Source organism: Stegostoma tigrinum, chromosome 44 (genome assembly GCF_030684315.1).
Source record: "Stegostoma tigrinum isolate sSteTig4 chromosome 44, sSteTig4.hap1, whole genome shotgun sequence".
In the NCBI taxonomy this organism is placed as follows: domain Eukaryota; kingdom Metazoa; phylum Chordata; class Chondrichthyes; order Orectolobiformes; family Stegostomatidae; genus Stegostoma; species Stegostoma tigrinum.
This window is the reverse complement of record NC_081397.1, coordinates 6,654,280-6,669,765: the sequence shown is the minus strand read 5'-3', so window position 1 is coordinate 6,669,765 and position 15,486 is coordinate 6,654,280. Positions and strand designations below refer to the sequence as shown.

The following is a 15,486-nucleotide window of genomic DNA, read 5'->3' as shown; positions in this document are numbered from 1 at the left end:
ATTTCACTCAGTCAGTGCTTCCCATGTCACTCAGTCACTGCATCCCATTTCCCTTAGTCACTGCATCTCATGTCCCTCAGTCACTGCATCCCATTTGACTCAGTCACTGCATCACATTTCACTCAGACACTGCATCACATTTCACACAGTCACTGCATCCCATTTCACTCAGTCACTGCATCACCTTCACCATAGTCACTGCGTTCCATTTCCATCAGTCACTGTTTCCCGTATCTCACAGGCGCTGCATTCAATTTCCCACACTCACTGCATCCCATTTCCCATAGTCAGAGCATCTCCTTTCCTTCAGTCTCTGCATCGCATTTCACTCATTCAGTGCTTCCCATGTCACTCAGTCACTGCATCCCATGTCACTCAGTCACTGCATCCCATTTCACTCAGTCACTGCATCCCATTTCCCTCAGTCACTGCATCTCATTTCACTAAGGCACTGTATCCCATCTCCCTCACTCACTGCACCGCAAGTCCGCTCGGGCACTGCATCCCCATGAACTCAGTCACTCATTCCCACTACCTCAGTCACTGCATCCCATTTCCCTCAGGTACTGCATCACATTTCCATCAGACACTGCAGCTCATGTCACTCTGTCACTGCATCCCATTTCCCTCAGTCACTGCATCACATTTCCCTCAGCCACTGCATCCCATTTCACTCAGTGACTGCATCACAGTTCACCCAGTGACTGCATCACAGTTCACCCAGTGACTGCATCACAGTACACTCAGTGAGTGATTCATATTTCACTCAGTGACGGAATCACATTTCACTCAGTGACTGAATCACATGTCACTGAGTCACTGCATCCCATTTCACACAGTCACTGCATCCCATTTCCCATCGTCACAGCATCTCCTTTCCCACAGTCTCTGCATCTCATTTCAATCAGTGATTGCATCCTCCTTCCTAAAAATAGTGCATCCCATTTCGCTCAGTCACTGCATCTCATTTCACTCGGTCACTGCATCCCATTTCCCTCAGTCACTGCATCCCATTTCCCTCAGTCACTGCATCCCACGTCCCACAGTCACTGCATCCCACGTCCCACAGTCACTGCATCCCACGTCCCACAGTCACTGCATCCCACGTCCCACAGTCACTGCATCCCACGTCCCACAGTCACTGCATCCCATTCCACTCAGTCACTGCATCCCATTCCACTCAGTCACTGCATCCGATTTCACTCAGTCAGTGCGTCACATTTCACTCAGGCACTATATCCCATTTCCCTAAGTCACTGCACCCCAAGCCCGCACGGGCACTGCATCCCTATTAACTCAGTCACTCCTTCCCAGTACCTCAGTCACTGCATCGCATTTCACTCAGTCACTACATCCCATCACCCTCAGTCGCAGCATCCCATTTCCCACAGACACTGCATTTCCTTTCCCTAAGTCAGTGCATCCCATTTCACTCACAGCTTCACTTTACACTCAGTCAGAGCATCCCATTTCCATCCGTCACCGCGTCCCATTTCCTCAGTCACTGCTTCTCCTTTCCACAGTCACGGCAATCCCATTTCACTCAGTCACTGCATCCCATTTCAATCAGTCACTGCATCTCCTTTCCATCAGTCACTGCGTCCCATTTCACTCAGTCACTGCGTCCCATTTCACTCAGTCACTGCGTCCCATTTCACTCAGTCACTGCGTCCCAATTCCCAGTCACTGCATCCCATTTCCCTCAGTCACTGCATCACATTCCCCTCAGTCACTGCATCCCATTGTCCTCAATCACTGCATCCCATTTCACTCAGTCACTGCATCCCATTACCCTCAGTCACTGCATCCCATTACCCTCAGTCACTGCATCCCATTACCCTCAGTCACTGCATCCCATTACCCTCAGTCACTGCATCCCATTACCTTCAGTCGCAGGATCCCATTTCCAACAGACACTGCATACCATTTCCTTCAGTCACTGCATCCCATTTCCCTCAGTCACTGCATCCCACGTCCCTCAGTCACTGCATCCCACGTCCCTCAGTCACTGCATCCCACGTCCCTCAGTCACTGCATCCCACGTCCCTCAGTCACTGCATCCCACGTCCCTCAGTCACTGCATCCCACGTCCCTCAGTCACTGCATCCCATTTCACTCAATCACTGCATCCCATTTCACTCAGTCACTGCATCCCATGTCCCTCAGTCACTGCATCCCATGTCCCACAGTCACTGCATGTCATTTCACTCAATCACTGCATCCCATTTCACTCAGTCAGTGCGTCCCTTTTCGGTCAGGCACTGTCTCGCATTTCCCTCAGTCACTGCACCCCAAGCCCGCTCGGGCACTGATTCCCTATTAACTCAGTCACTCCTTCCCAGTACCTCTGTCACTGCATCCCATGTCCCTCCGTCACTGCATCCCATGTCCCTCAGTCACTGCATCCAATGTCCCTCAGTCACTGCATCCCATTCCACTCAGCCACTGCATCACAGTTCACTCAGTGACTGAATCACAGTTCACTCAGTCACTGCATCCCATTGTCCTCAGTCACTGCATCCCATTTCCATCAGTCAGTGCATCCCATTTCCCACAGTCACTGCATCTCCGTTCCTCAATCACTGCATGTCATTTCACTCAGTCTCTGCAGCCCATTTCACCTCAGTCACTGCATCCCATTACCATCAGTCACTGCATCCCAGTACGCTCAGTCACTGCATCCCAGTACGCTCAGTCACAGCATCCCATTTCCCTCAGTCATTGCATCCCATTTCCGACAGTCATTGCATCTCCTATCCCTCATTCACTGCATTCCATTAACCACAGTCACTGCATCGCGTTACCCTCAGTCACTGCATCACATTACCCTCAGCCAGAGCATCCAATTTCCCACATTCACTGCATCTCCTTTCCCTCAGTCAATGCTTCACATTCCACTGAGTCACTGCATCCCATTCCACAGTGTCACAGCATCCCATTTCACTCAGTGACTGCAACCCATTACCCTCAGTCACTGCATCCCATTTCACTCAGTCACTGCATCCCATTAACTTCAGTCGCAGGATCCCATTTCAAACAGACACTGCATCCCATTTCCATCATTCTTGGCATCTCATTTCCCTCAGTCACTGCATCCCATTTCCCTCAGTCACTGCAGCCCATTTCCCTCAGTCACTGCAGCCCATTTCCCTCAGTCACTGCAGCCCATTTCCCTCAGTCACTGCAGCCCATTTCCCTCAGTCACTGCATCGCATTTCACTCAGTCACTGCATCACATTTCAGTCAGTCACTGCATCACATTTCACTCAGTCACTGCATCCCATGTCCCACATTCACTGCATCCCATTTCCATCAGCCACTGTTTCCCCTATCTCTCAGACGCTGTATTCAATTTCCCACACTCACTGCATGCATTCCCCTCAGTCACTGCATCCCATGTCCCTCAGTCACTGCATCCCATTTCACTCAGTCACTGCATCTCATTTCACTCAGTCACTGCATCTCATTTCACTCAGTCACTGCGTCTCATTTCACTCAGTCACTGCGTCTCATTTCACTCAGTCACTGCGTCTCATTTCACTCAGCCACTGCATCACAGTTCACTCAGTGACTGAATCATAGTTCACTCAGTGACTGAATCACAGTTCACTCAGTCACTGCATCCCATTTCCATCAGTCAGTGCATCCCATTTCCCACAGTCACTGAATCTCCGTTCCTCAATCACTGCATGTCATTTCACTCAGTCTCTGCAGCCCATTTCACCTCAGTCACTGCATCCCATTACCATCAGTCACTACATCCCATTACCCTCAGTCACTGCATCCCAGTACGCTCAGTCACAGCATCCCATTTCCCTCAGACACTGCATCCCATTTCCCTCAGACACTGCATCTGATTTCCATCAGTCACTGCATCCCATTTCCCTCAGTCATTGCATCCCATTTCCCACAGTCATTGCATCTCCTATCCCTCATTCACTGCATTCCATTAACCACAGTCACTGCATCGCGTTACCCTCAGTCACTGCATCACATTACCCTCAGCCAGAGCATCCCATTTCCCACATTCACTGCATCTCCTTTCCCTCAGTCAATGCTTCACATTCCACTGAGTCACTGCATCCCATTCCACAGTGTCACAGCATCCCATTTCACTCAGTGACTGCAACCCATTACCCTCAGTCACTGCATCCCATTTCACTCAGTCACTGCATCCCATTAACTTCAGTCGCAGGATCCCATTTCAAACAGACACTGCATCCCATTTCCATCAGTCACTGCATCCCATTTCCCTCAGTCATTGCATCCCATTTCCCACAGTCATTGCATCTCCTATCCCTCATTCACTGCATTCCATTAACCACAGTCACTGCATCGCGTTACCCTCAGTCACTGCATCACATTACCCTCAGCCAGAGCATCCCATTTCCCACATTCACTGCATCTCCTTTCCCTCAGTCAATGCTTCACATTCCACAGTGTCACAGCATCCCATTTCACTCAGTGACTGCATCCCATTTCACTCAGTCACTGCATCCCATTTCACTCAGTCACTGCATCCCATTTCACTCAGTCACTGTATCCCATTAACTTCAGTCGCAGGATCCCATTTCAAACAGACACTGCATCCCATTTCCCTCAGTCACTGCATCCCATTTCCCTCAGTCACTGCATCCCATTTCCATCAGTCACTGCATCCCATTTCCATCAGTCACTGCATCCCATTTCCATCAGTCTTGGCATCTCATTTCCCTCAGTCACTGCATCCCATTTCCCTCAGTCACTGCAGCCCGTTTCCCTCAGTCACTGCATCGCATTTCACTCAGTCACTGCATCCCATGTCCCACATTCACTGCATCCAATTTCCATCAGCCACTGTTTCCCCTATCTCTCAGACGCTGTATTCAATTTCCCACACTCACTGCATGCATTCCCCTCAGTCACTGCATCCCATGTCCCTCAGTCACTGCATCCCATTTCCCTCAGTCACTGCATCCCATGTCCCTCAGTCACTGCATCCCATTGTCCTCAGTCACTGCATCCCATTTCACTCAGTCACTGCATCCCATTTCACTCAGTCACTGCATCCCATTTCACTCAGTCACTGCATCCCATTTCACTCAGTCACTGCAACACATTTCACTCACTGACTGCATCCCATTTCCGTCAGTCACTGCATCCCATTTCCGTCAGTCACTGCATCCCATTTCCCTCAGTCACTGCATCGCATTTCACTCAGTCACTGCATCGCATTTCACTCAGTCACTGCATCCCCGTTCACTCAGTGACTGCAACACATTTCACTCAGTGACTGCAACACATTTCACTCAGTGACTGCAACACATTTCACTCAGTGACTGCAACACATTTCACTCAGTGACTGCAACACATTTCACTCACTGACTGCATCCCATTTCCCTCAGTCACTGCATCTCATTTCACTCAGTCACTGCATCACATTTCACTCAGTCACTGCATCACATTTCACTCAATCACTGCATCCCATGTCTCACACTCACTGCGTTCCATTCCCCTCAGTCACTGCATCCCATTACCCTGAGTCACAGTATGCCATTTCCCACAGTCACTGCATCTCCTTTCCCTCTGTCACTGCACCCCACGTCCCTCAGTCACTGCACCCCACGTCCCTCAGTCACTGCATCCCATGTCCCTCAGTCACTGCATCCCATGTCCCTCAGTCACTCCTACCCAGTACCTCAGTCACTCCTACCCAGTACCTCAGTCACTGCACCGCATTTCCCTCAGTTACTGCGTCACATTTCCATCAGACACTGCATCCCATTTCCCTCAGTCACTGCATCCCATGTCCCTCAGACACTGCATCTCATTTCACTCATTCACTGCATCCCATTTCACGCAGTCACTGCATCCCATTCCACTCAGTCACTGCATCCGATTTCACTCAGTCAGTGCGTCACATTTCACTCAGGCACTGTATCCCATTTCCCTAAGTCACTGCACCCCAAGCCCGCACGGGCACTGCCTCACTATTAACTCAGTCACTCCTTCCCAGTACCTCAGTCACTGCATCGCATTTCACTCAGTCACTGCATCCCATTTCACTCAGTCACTGCATCCATTTCCGTCAGTCACTGCATCCCATCACCCTCAGTCGCAGCATCCCATTTCCCACAGACACTGCATTTCCTTTCCCTAAGTCAGTGCATCTCATTTCCACCAGTCACTGCATCCCATTTCACACAGCCACTGCATCCCATTTCACACAGCCACTGCATCCCATTTCACTCAATGCTTCACTTTACACTCAGTCAGAGCATCCCATTTCCATCCGTCACCGCGTCCCATTTCCTCAGTCACTGCATCTCCTTTCCACAGTCACGGCAATCCCATTTCACTCAGTCACTGCATCCCATTTCAATCAGTCACTGCATCTCCTTTCCATCAGTCACTGCGTCCCAATTCCCAGTCACTGCGTCCCATTTCCCTCAGTCAGTGCATCACATTTCCCTCAGTCACTGCATCCCATTCCCCTCAGTCACTGCATCCCATTCCCCTCAGTCACTGCATCCCATTCCCCTCAGTCACTGCATCCCATACCCCTCAGTCACTGCATCCCATTCCCCTCCGTCACTGCATCCCATTCCCCTCCGTCACTGCATCCCATTCCCCTCCGTCACTGCATCCCATTCCCCTCCGTCACTGCATCCCATTGTCCTCCGTCACTGCATCCCATTCCCCTCCGTCACTGCATCCCATTGTCCTCCGTCACTGCATCCCATTGTCCTCCGTCACTGCATCCCATTGTCCTCCGTCACTGCATCCCATTGTCCTCAGTCACTGCATCCCATTGCCCTCAGTCACTGCATCCCATTGTCCTCAGTCACTGCATCCCATTGTCCTCATTCACTGCATCCCATTTCACTCAGTCACTGCATCCCATTACCCTCAGTTACTGCATCCCACTTCCCTCAGTCACTGCATCCCATGTCCCTCAGTCACTGCATCCCACGTCCCTCATTCACTGCATCCCACGTCCCTCATTCACTGCATCCCACGTCCCTCATTCACTGCATCCCACGGCCCTCAGTCACTGCATCCCACGTCCCTCAGTCACTGCATCCCATTTCACTCAGTCACTGCATCCCATTTCCCTCAGTCAGTGCATCCCATGTCCCTCAGTCACTGCATCCCATGTCCCACAGTCACTGCATGTCAATTCACTCAGTCAGTGCGTCCCTTTTCGGTCAGGCACTGTCTCCCATTTCCCTCAGTCACTGCACCCCAAGCCCGCTCGGGCACTGATTCCCTATTAACTCAGTCACTCCTTCCCAGTACCTCTGTCACTGCATCCCATGTGCCTCAGTCAGTGCATCCCATATCCCTCAGTCAGTGCATCCCATGTCCCTCAGTCACTGCATCCCATTTCCGTCAGTCACCGCATCCCATTTCCCTCAGTCACTGCATACCATTTCCATCAGTCACTGCATCCCAGTTCACTCAGTCTTGGCATCTCATTTCCCTCAGTCACTGCATCCCAGTTCACTCAGTCTTGGCATCTCATTTCCCTCAGTCACTGCATCCCATTTCCCTCAGTCACTGCATCCCATTTCACTCAGTCACTGCATCACATTTCACTCAGTCACTGCATCACATTTCACTCAGTCACTGCATCACATTTCACTCAGTCACTGCATCACATTTCACTCAGTCACTGCATCACATTTCACTCAGTCACTGCATCCCATGTCCCACATTCAGTGCATCCCATTTCCATCAGTCACTGTTTCCCGTATCTCTCAGACGCTGTATTCAATTTCCCACACTCACTGCATCCCATTCCCCTCAGTCACTGCATCCCATTACCCTGAGTCACAGTATGCCATTTCCCACAGTCACTGCATCCCATGTCCCTCAGTCACTGCATCCCATGTCCCTCAGTCACTGCATCCCATGTCCCTCAGTCACTGCATCCCATGTCCCTCAGTCACTGCATCCCATTGTCCTCAATCACTGCATCCCATTGTCCTCAGTCGCTGCATCCCATTGTCCTCAGTCGCTGCATCCCATTGTCCTCAGTCACTGCATCCCATTGCCCTCAGTCACTGCATCCCATTGCCCTCAGTCACTGCATCCCATTGTCCTCAGTCACTGCATCCCATTGTCCACCCTAAGGAAGACAAACCCACGTAACATATCTAGTGACTAAAAACATACTCTATTGTTGCCCAAGGTGGAGAGCTGGATGAACACAGCAGGTCAAGCAGCATCAGAGAAGCAAGAAAGCTGATGTTTCGGAACGAGACCCTACTTCAGAAAATTGGCGCTGGAGAATCTGAGACAACAAGGTGTAGAGCCGGATGATACTGCTTGGCCTGCTGTGTTCATCCAGCTTTACACCTTCTTATCTCAGATTCTCCAGCATCTGCAGTTCCTCCTACCTCTATTGTTGCCCTTTCACTTTCCTGAACTAATATGAGCCAGTAGTTTTGTTTAGGCCCGTGTAATCTTACGCTTATTGGCCTGTACAAAATCCTGAATTAATTTTGATCGACTGACAGGAGGAGAGATGAATTTTATAGAAATTTTTGTTTTCTACCAATTTGCAGAGGGCATTGTGGGCGATTGAAGGACAGTGTTATTATCCTCCAGGTCTGCGGACTGCATCATTACCAACTTGCCCATTTGCATGTACATACAATATTCATTATGTACCAATGAAACATAATAAACCAAATTGCTCAGATAATAATCCAGAGATTATTACCATTCTGGTTCTGCTTTCTCACCTCAGCACCTCGGTGCTCATAATCCCTCAGGAGAACCTCTTTCCTCTTTCTTCCATATCAATGGTACCTGTGTGGACCACGACAGCTGGATTTCTACTCCTCCCACTTCAAGTTCCTTTGTAGCCGAGATGGAATCTCCTGAACCTGGGCACCAGACAGGCAACACTACTTTCGAGACTCTCGATCCTCATCACAACGAACAGTGTTCATTCCCCTAACTATACTACCTCTGATTATAACTACATTTCACTTTTTATTCCCTCTTCAATGTCCCCCTGTACCACAGTGCTACAGTCAGTTTACTCATCTTCCCTATACCCTGCACTCTCATCCACACAGGAAGAAAGAATCTCAAACCTGTTAGATAAGATCAAAGGCCAAGGTTCCTTCTGCACTACATCCTGAAACCTTCCACCTGCCCTGTTCTTTGTCATTGGCCACTGACCAAGTTTCAGCTAGTTAATCTAAGGTGTGTGACTGCCTCCTGAAGCACAGCATTCCCCAGTAACTGTCCCCGACATGATTTGTTGATTGGTAAAAACTGAGATTCCAGTTCATCAAACCTAAGCTGGAGTATGGGGCCTGACCACTCGCCCGTCATGTAGGTACAAATCATCATCTGGCCTGCCATCTCCATTTCAATTACTTCGCTCTTAATTTGATTTGAAAACATTCTGGTCTTTTAGTTTGTAGCCTGTAAATATTTCTCCGATTTACTTTCAATCTGAAAGCTACCGATAATAGATTCTTAAACCAGGAGCGATCACCAACCAATGAACCTGGTTCACCCTCTCGGTCCCTGATTCTGGCTTCAATTCACACTGTCTCAAAAAAAATGCTTACGAACTATCAGGCAAAAAAAGCAAGCAAATGGCACCTCTTACCCTCTGCACTGACTTACCGGATTGCCACCAAGTTCCCCAAAATATATATTCACTAGGTGCATTTCACTCGAGATGTGATCTCTCCTTCCAGAACGTGCCAAGTATACTGATCCATAGCAATATACTACCTTCAAAACCTCAGCTCTTAGCTTATTACTTTTGAGTACATTCTCAATGCTTTCTCCAAGTCCAAACACAACACATTTACTGGTTTTCCTCTATTAATTCTCCTCCCAAAACTTCCTCCAAAAACCCAAACAAATTAGCCAGACATAATTTCTCTTTCATCAGGCTATGGTGATTCTGTTTGATTAGATTCTGATTTTCCAAATGTTCTGCTACTATTTTCTTCATAGTTGATTGCCACATATTTCCAACAATAGATGTTAGGCTGGTTCGGTTGTAGTTATCTTCTTTTTGCCTCTCTCCTTTTTAAACAGGGATGTCACATCAGCAGTTTTCCAGCCCTCAGATGCTTCTCTGGAATCTAAACCTTTTTGGGAAATTACAGTCAAAGCAGACACCGACTCTGAAGCTCATTGTTTAGAATCTTAGAAAGTAAACCATCACGGCAAAGAGTCCAATCTGCTTTCACTCCATTAGATTGTCTACTGCTACTTTTCTCATGGTAGTGATGGTGTGGTAGTGATGTGTTTAATTCCTCCCTGTGTTCTTTAGTAATAAGGGGATCCTTGAAGTATCTTCCACTGTAAAGACTACCCTTTTCTCATTATCACTGATAATGGGAACTGCAGATGCTGGAGAATCCAAGATAACAAAGTGTGAAGCTGGATGAACACAGCAGGCCAAGCAGCATCTCAGGAGCACAAAAGCTGACGTTTCAGGCCTCAACCCTTTTCTCATTATCATTGTTTCTTGATTTAAAAATTAACCTGGCCGTTACAGCCTAGCATATGATTAATGGCATTACCTCTAAAACCTTCTTGGCTAAAGTGTTCAATAAATTGCTGCAACCTGAAAGAAGTAATTCTTCCCTGAATTAATGGGCAACCAATTTGAAAATGTGGCCTCTGGTCGTAAAATCTTTCACAAATGGGAGTAATCTCTACGGATATACACTATCAAGCCTCTTAAGAATCTTAAATGGCGAAAACATAAGATTGTTTTCAATCTTAAAAACGCCAATGAACGTAGTCCCTGCCTGCCCAACTTTCCTAAGCATAGCAATCCCCTCCGCCATTTCCGAAATCAACCCAGTCAACATGAGGTGTACGGCCTCCGCAGCATTCGCTCTGTGGCTGTACATGACTTGTCAGTTACCATCTTGCTGCTACAACTCTACTTCTATTAACGATGCAGTCCTCTGTCCATCCGAACATACTACCGTTGAACACACGGGCTCTTTTCCTTCGAGACACCTTACGAGCTGTACCTTATCAAATGCTTTGTTGAAATCTCAATGTACGACATCAACTGGTGGTCCTTCATCAGTAATGTTTGTTTCCTTCTCAAAGCACTGTAGCAAGTTTGTCAAGTATTATTTCCCCGTTATGAAAGGATGTTCACTCTGTAGGATGTTATAGCACACTCAGTACCCTGTTATTTCATCTTTCATTGCCGGCATGAACATCTACCCAGGTTGACCTAAATTGGCAATACTTGCTTACTATTTTGTCCAAGTATCTTTGTAATAATGGTGTTATGTTCACCATCTTTCAATCCTCTGCGAATTTTCCACAATCTAAGGATTCTTGGAAGATTATCATCAGTGCCTCCATTGTATCTGTCGCTGCGCTGTTCAACATGAGAGGATACAACTCATCACACACCTTGGATATTTTCTCTACTGATTGGAGTCATGTTTGGAATTCTGTGCAGTGACATTCACTTTTAACAGTTTGCTAAATACTACCAGGAACAGAAATTGTCATCCAGCTGCAACTAAACTAAAGCTTTCAGCACAGAAGGAAGTGTTTCAATTCATTATGAACCCAATAACTCCTGAAAAGGGCAATACAATTTGCCTCAGTCCATAAATGTTCTTCCTCCAACATCCTGAGATGCATCATCTGTATTTCTTCAAATTTACTACAGATTCAATCATCCTTTCAGCAATACGCATGACAACAATTCGGCATTTTTAGTCCCCCTGTAGCCTCCGTTGCACATGTGCATTGTTAGATGATTATTTATTTGCGTGCCTGCTTTTTTGCTCGAATGGATAAAGGTAAATTTCTGTTCTTTTGTCATCAGAGCTATTGCCTCCTCACTCTCATCTTCCTTGTTTTATCCTGTGCTGGAATATTTAATTTGTTGACATATCTGAAATATGTTGTTGAATGGATCGGGTTTTGTAACATTGCATTCCCCATAGACCACCTACCGATGCTGTTGCTTGTTCTCACAGTTATTATCTTGCAGAGTGGAAAATGTAGTTTGAAAGCAATGGAACATTATCGATGAAGAAGTTGATGCATAAATTGCTGCGATCTTCCAAACTACAAACTCACCTTCAATTCTTTCTCGGTCAGAGCATTATGCCGGCGCAAATGAATCGTGTTCTCAATGGGACTTCCAAAACCATGGAATTGAATTTTCATGTTGATTTCTTCTTCCCTCTTCAGAAATGCAAAGTAGTATCGTGATGAAGCTTCCAAGGCGATGATTGTGTCCTTCAATGAACGGAAAAGTGACTTTTAGATTCACGGAAATATTTCACTACTTCTATAGACATGAAAGGCAAACATTCTCCCTGCATATGACCCAGTCTCATTTTATCGTATCTTTCTGATTTTACATGCTACGGGATAATCATTGCAGTGTAACAGAAATGTTGATCATGGAAATTTATCACTGTTTTCATAAATAATGGCAAATTTTCAACATCTTGCAATTGTATCAAGGCTCAGTCTCATCACACCTCGCCTGCTGCACAAAGACATTCTTACACTGCTTTCAATGTTAGGGCTGAAACAAAACACAATCATGACACAAATGCATCAACACACCACTTTCAACAGGATCTGATATCCTTGCCAGGCACTGGAGGGGTTGCGGAGACTGGTGAGTGGATAAAGTCATTCCTCTGTTCAAGCAGGAAAACAGGGACTTTCCAGGAAACTACAGACTGGTGAGTGTCTCATGTCTCAAAAGTATGGGCTAATAAGGGACAGCCAGCATGGTATTATGCAAGGCAGGTTATGTCTTACCAAGTCAGTTGAAGTTTTCACGGAGGTGACAAGGGTGATCAATTCGGATCGAACAGTTGATAACATATACATGGATTTTACGAAGGTTTTCAAGAAGGTCCCTCATGGTATGCTCATCCAGAAGATTAAGATCCATGAGATCCATGGTGACTTGGCCTGCCCATATAAGGCAGACGGTAGCTGTGGAAGGCTGACAAAGATAACACAGTATAGGGCTGGAGGAACACAGCAGGCCAGGCAGCATCAACAATGTCAGCTTTCCTGTTCCTCTGATGCTGCCTGACCTGCTGCGTTCCTCCAGCTCCACACTTGGTTAACTCTGATTCCAGCATCTGCAGTTCTTGCCGTCTCAGTGGTGGAAAGCTGTTTTTCTGGCTGCAGCTCAGTGACAAGTGGTGTTCCGCATCGATGTGATTTCTGCTGTTTGTGATATGTGTAAATGACTTGGTTGCAAATGCAGATGGGGGATCACTAAGTTTGCAGATGATATAAGGACCAGTGGACTTGTGGACAGCATGGAAGGTTGACAAAGGACACAGCAAGATACAGACCAATTGCAAACACGAGCGGAGAAATGGCCGATGGAATTTAATCTGGGCAGGCATGAGGTGTTGCATTTTAGGAGACCAAGTGTTAAGGAAAGGGATACACAGTTAATGGCAGGACCCCAAACAGCAGTGATGTCCAGAGGGATCTTGGGGTCCTAGACCATAACTCCCTGACAGTAGCCACACAAGTAGATAGGGTGGTCAAGAAGGCATATCGCATGCTTGCCTTTATTCATAGGGGAACTCAGTGCAAGAGTCAGGATGTCACATTGCAGCTTTACAAGACTTTGGTGAGACCACACAGAGTATTGCATTCAATTCTGGCCACCACATTACACTAAGGACGTGCAGGCTTTGGACAGGGTGCAGAAGAGATTTACCAGCATGCTGACTGGAATAGAGGGTATGAACGAGAGGGAGAAGCTGGAAAAACTCTTCATTTTCTCTGGAGCAGTAGAAGCTGAGGGCAGGCTTGATAGAAGTCTATAAAATTAGGAGATACATAAATACAGCTAACGGTCAGAAAATTTCTCCCCCGGAGTTGAAGTGTCCACTATTAGGGGGCATGCATTTAAGCTGAGAGGGGGGAAGTTCAAAAGAGATGTGAGGGGCAAATATTTCACACTGAGCATGTTAAAAGTGTGGAATACAGTGCCCGGGGTGGTAGTGGATGCAGATACGATGAAAGCATTTAAAAGGGACTTATAGTTAAGTGCGCGAATAGGTAAGGAATGGAGGACTATGGATCAAGGACAGGCAGAAGGGATTATTTCATTTGTTGTCATGTTTGGCCCAACATGGTGGGCCAAAGGGCACATTCCTGTTGCTGTCGTGTTCCAAGTTTTATGCTCACTTGTATCATGATTACAAAAAGTAGGATTGGGAAGAATTTTTGAGAAGCGTTTGTGAACATTATTTCATGTAAGGACAAACGGGATAAGGATCAGGTGACACAGCACAAACAGATTTTGGAGCCCATGATGAATCATAGGGACCTCACAAGCACCAATGATCAGAGGGATCTCAGGATCTTGATGTGCATGCCTGTTGATCCCACAATGTAATGGACCAGGTCGTTGAAGTGGTTTGGAAGGCACATTGGATACTTGTCTTTATTAGACTTAATATTAAGTGATAGAGTTTCAGAATAGGCAGGGTATGTACAAAATGTTGGTTAGGCCCAACAGTGAAGTCAACGGTGAGAAAATACAGTGAGACTTGGACAACGATCAGGCTTGGCCTGATAAAGGTTAAGTTACATTTGCGCCACACAAGTGCTAAGCAGCAATCAGCTCCAACAAGAGAGAATATGACCACATCAAAAAAATTCCATGTCCTTACCCTCACATCATCCTTACATTTATTTTTTTTTTAAACGTGCAAGTGCTATCCAAGCCATGCAAGGCTATGGGCCAGGTGTTGGAAATGAGGTTAGAACAATTCAGTGCTTGTCCTTGACTGTCACAGAATCCGTGAGCTGAAGAATGTATTTCTCCTGTACTGTAGACGACTCAGGTGCTTGGCTATCCACGAAACCAAGGTTAACACTGATCTAAAACTAAACTGGGTCAGTTATACAATCAGCAGTAGCCAGGTCCATGGTACCAACCACCCTGCTGTGGGACAGGGTCAGGCAAATCCAAGTGAGCGAATGTGGTTGGAGACTCATTCGTTGGGGGCATAGATTCTGTAGCCACATTTGAATCACCAGGGCTGCGTGTTGCATCCCTGCTGCCAAGGTCAAGGGCATCTCTGATTGGGTGCCAGAAATTCTTAAGGGGGAGGGTGAGCAGCCAGAGGCCACTGTGCACGTGGGTACCAATGACATAGGCAGAAAGAGGGATGACATCCTGCGGACTGTGTACAAGGAGTTAGCAAAGAGGCTGAAAGGCAGGACCGAGAGGGTAATAATTTATGGGTTACCACGAGTGCCACATGTTAGTGAGTTAAGTCAGAGAAAGATAGGTGAGATGAAAATGCATGGTTAAGGAGCTGGCACAGGGGGCTGGATTTCCGGTTCATGGATAATTGGGACCATTTCTGAGCAAGGGGTGACCTGTGTAAGAGGGATGGGAGGCAAGACGCTGTGAGCGGGTCAGGGCTGCGGAGGCCGGTCCCTGTGAGCGGGTCAGGGCTGCGGGGGCCGGTCCCTGGG

At 47.2% G+C, this 15,486-nt stretch overlaps 1 protein-coding gene across 3 annotated transcripts in view; it reads right to left on the bottom strand.

Moving 5' to 3' along the window:
• LOC132206952 (uncharacterized) overlaps positions 1-15,486 on the bottom strand; it is a 259,139-nt gene that overhangs the window by 217,543 nt on the left and 26,110 nt on the right. For all 3 annotated transcript variants that reach the window (XM_059642063.1, XM_059642062.1, XM_059642064.1), the window contains one exon: positions 12,085-12,246. In XM_059642063.1, coding sequence (XP_059498046.1) covers positions 12,085-12,246 — 162 coding nt within the window. The remainder of the gene's footprint in view (positions 1-12,084; positions 12,247-15,486) is intronic.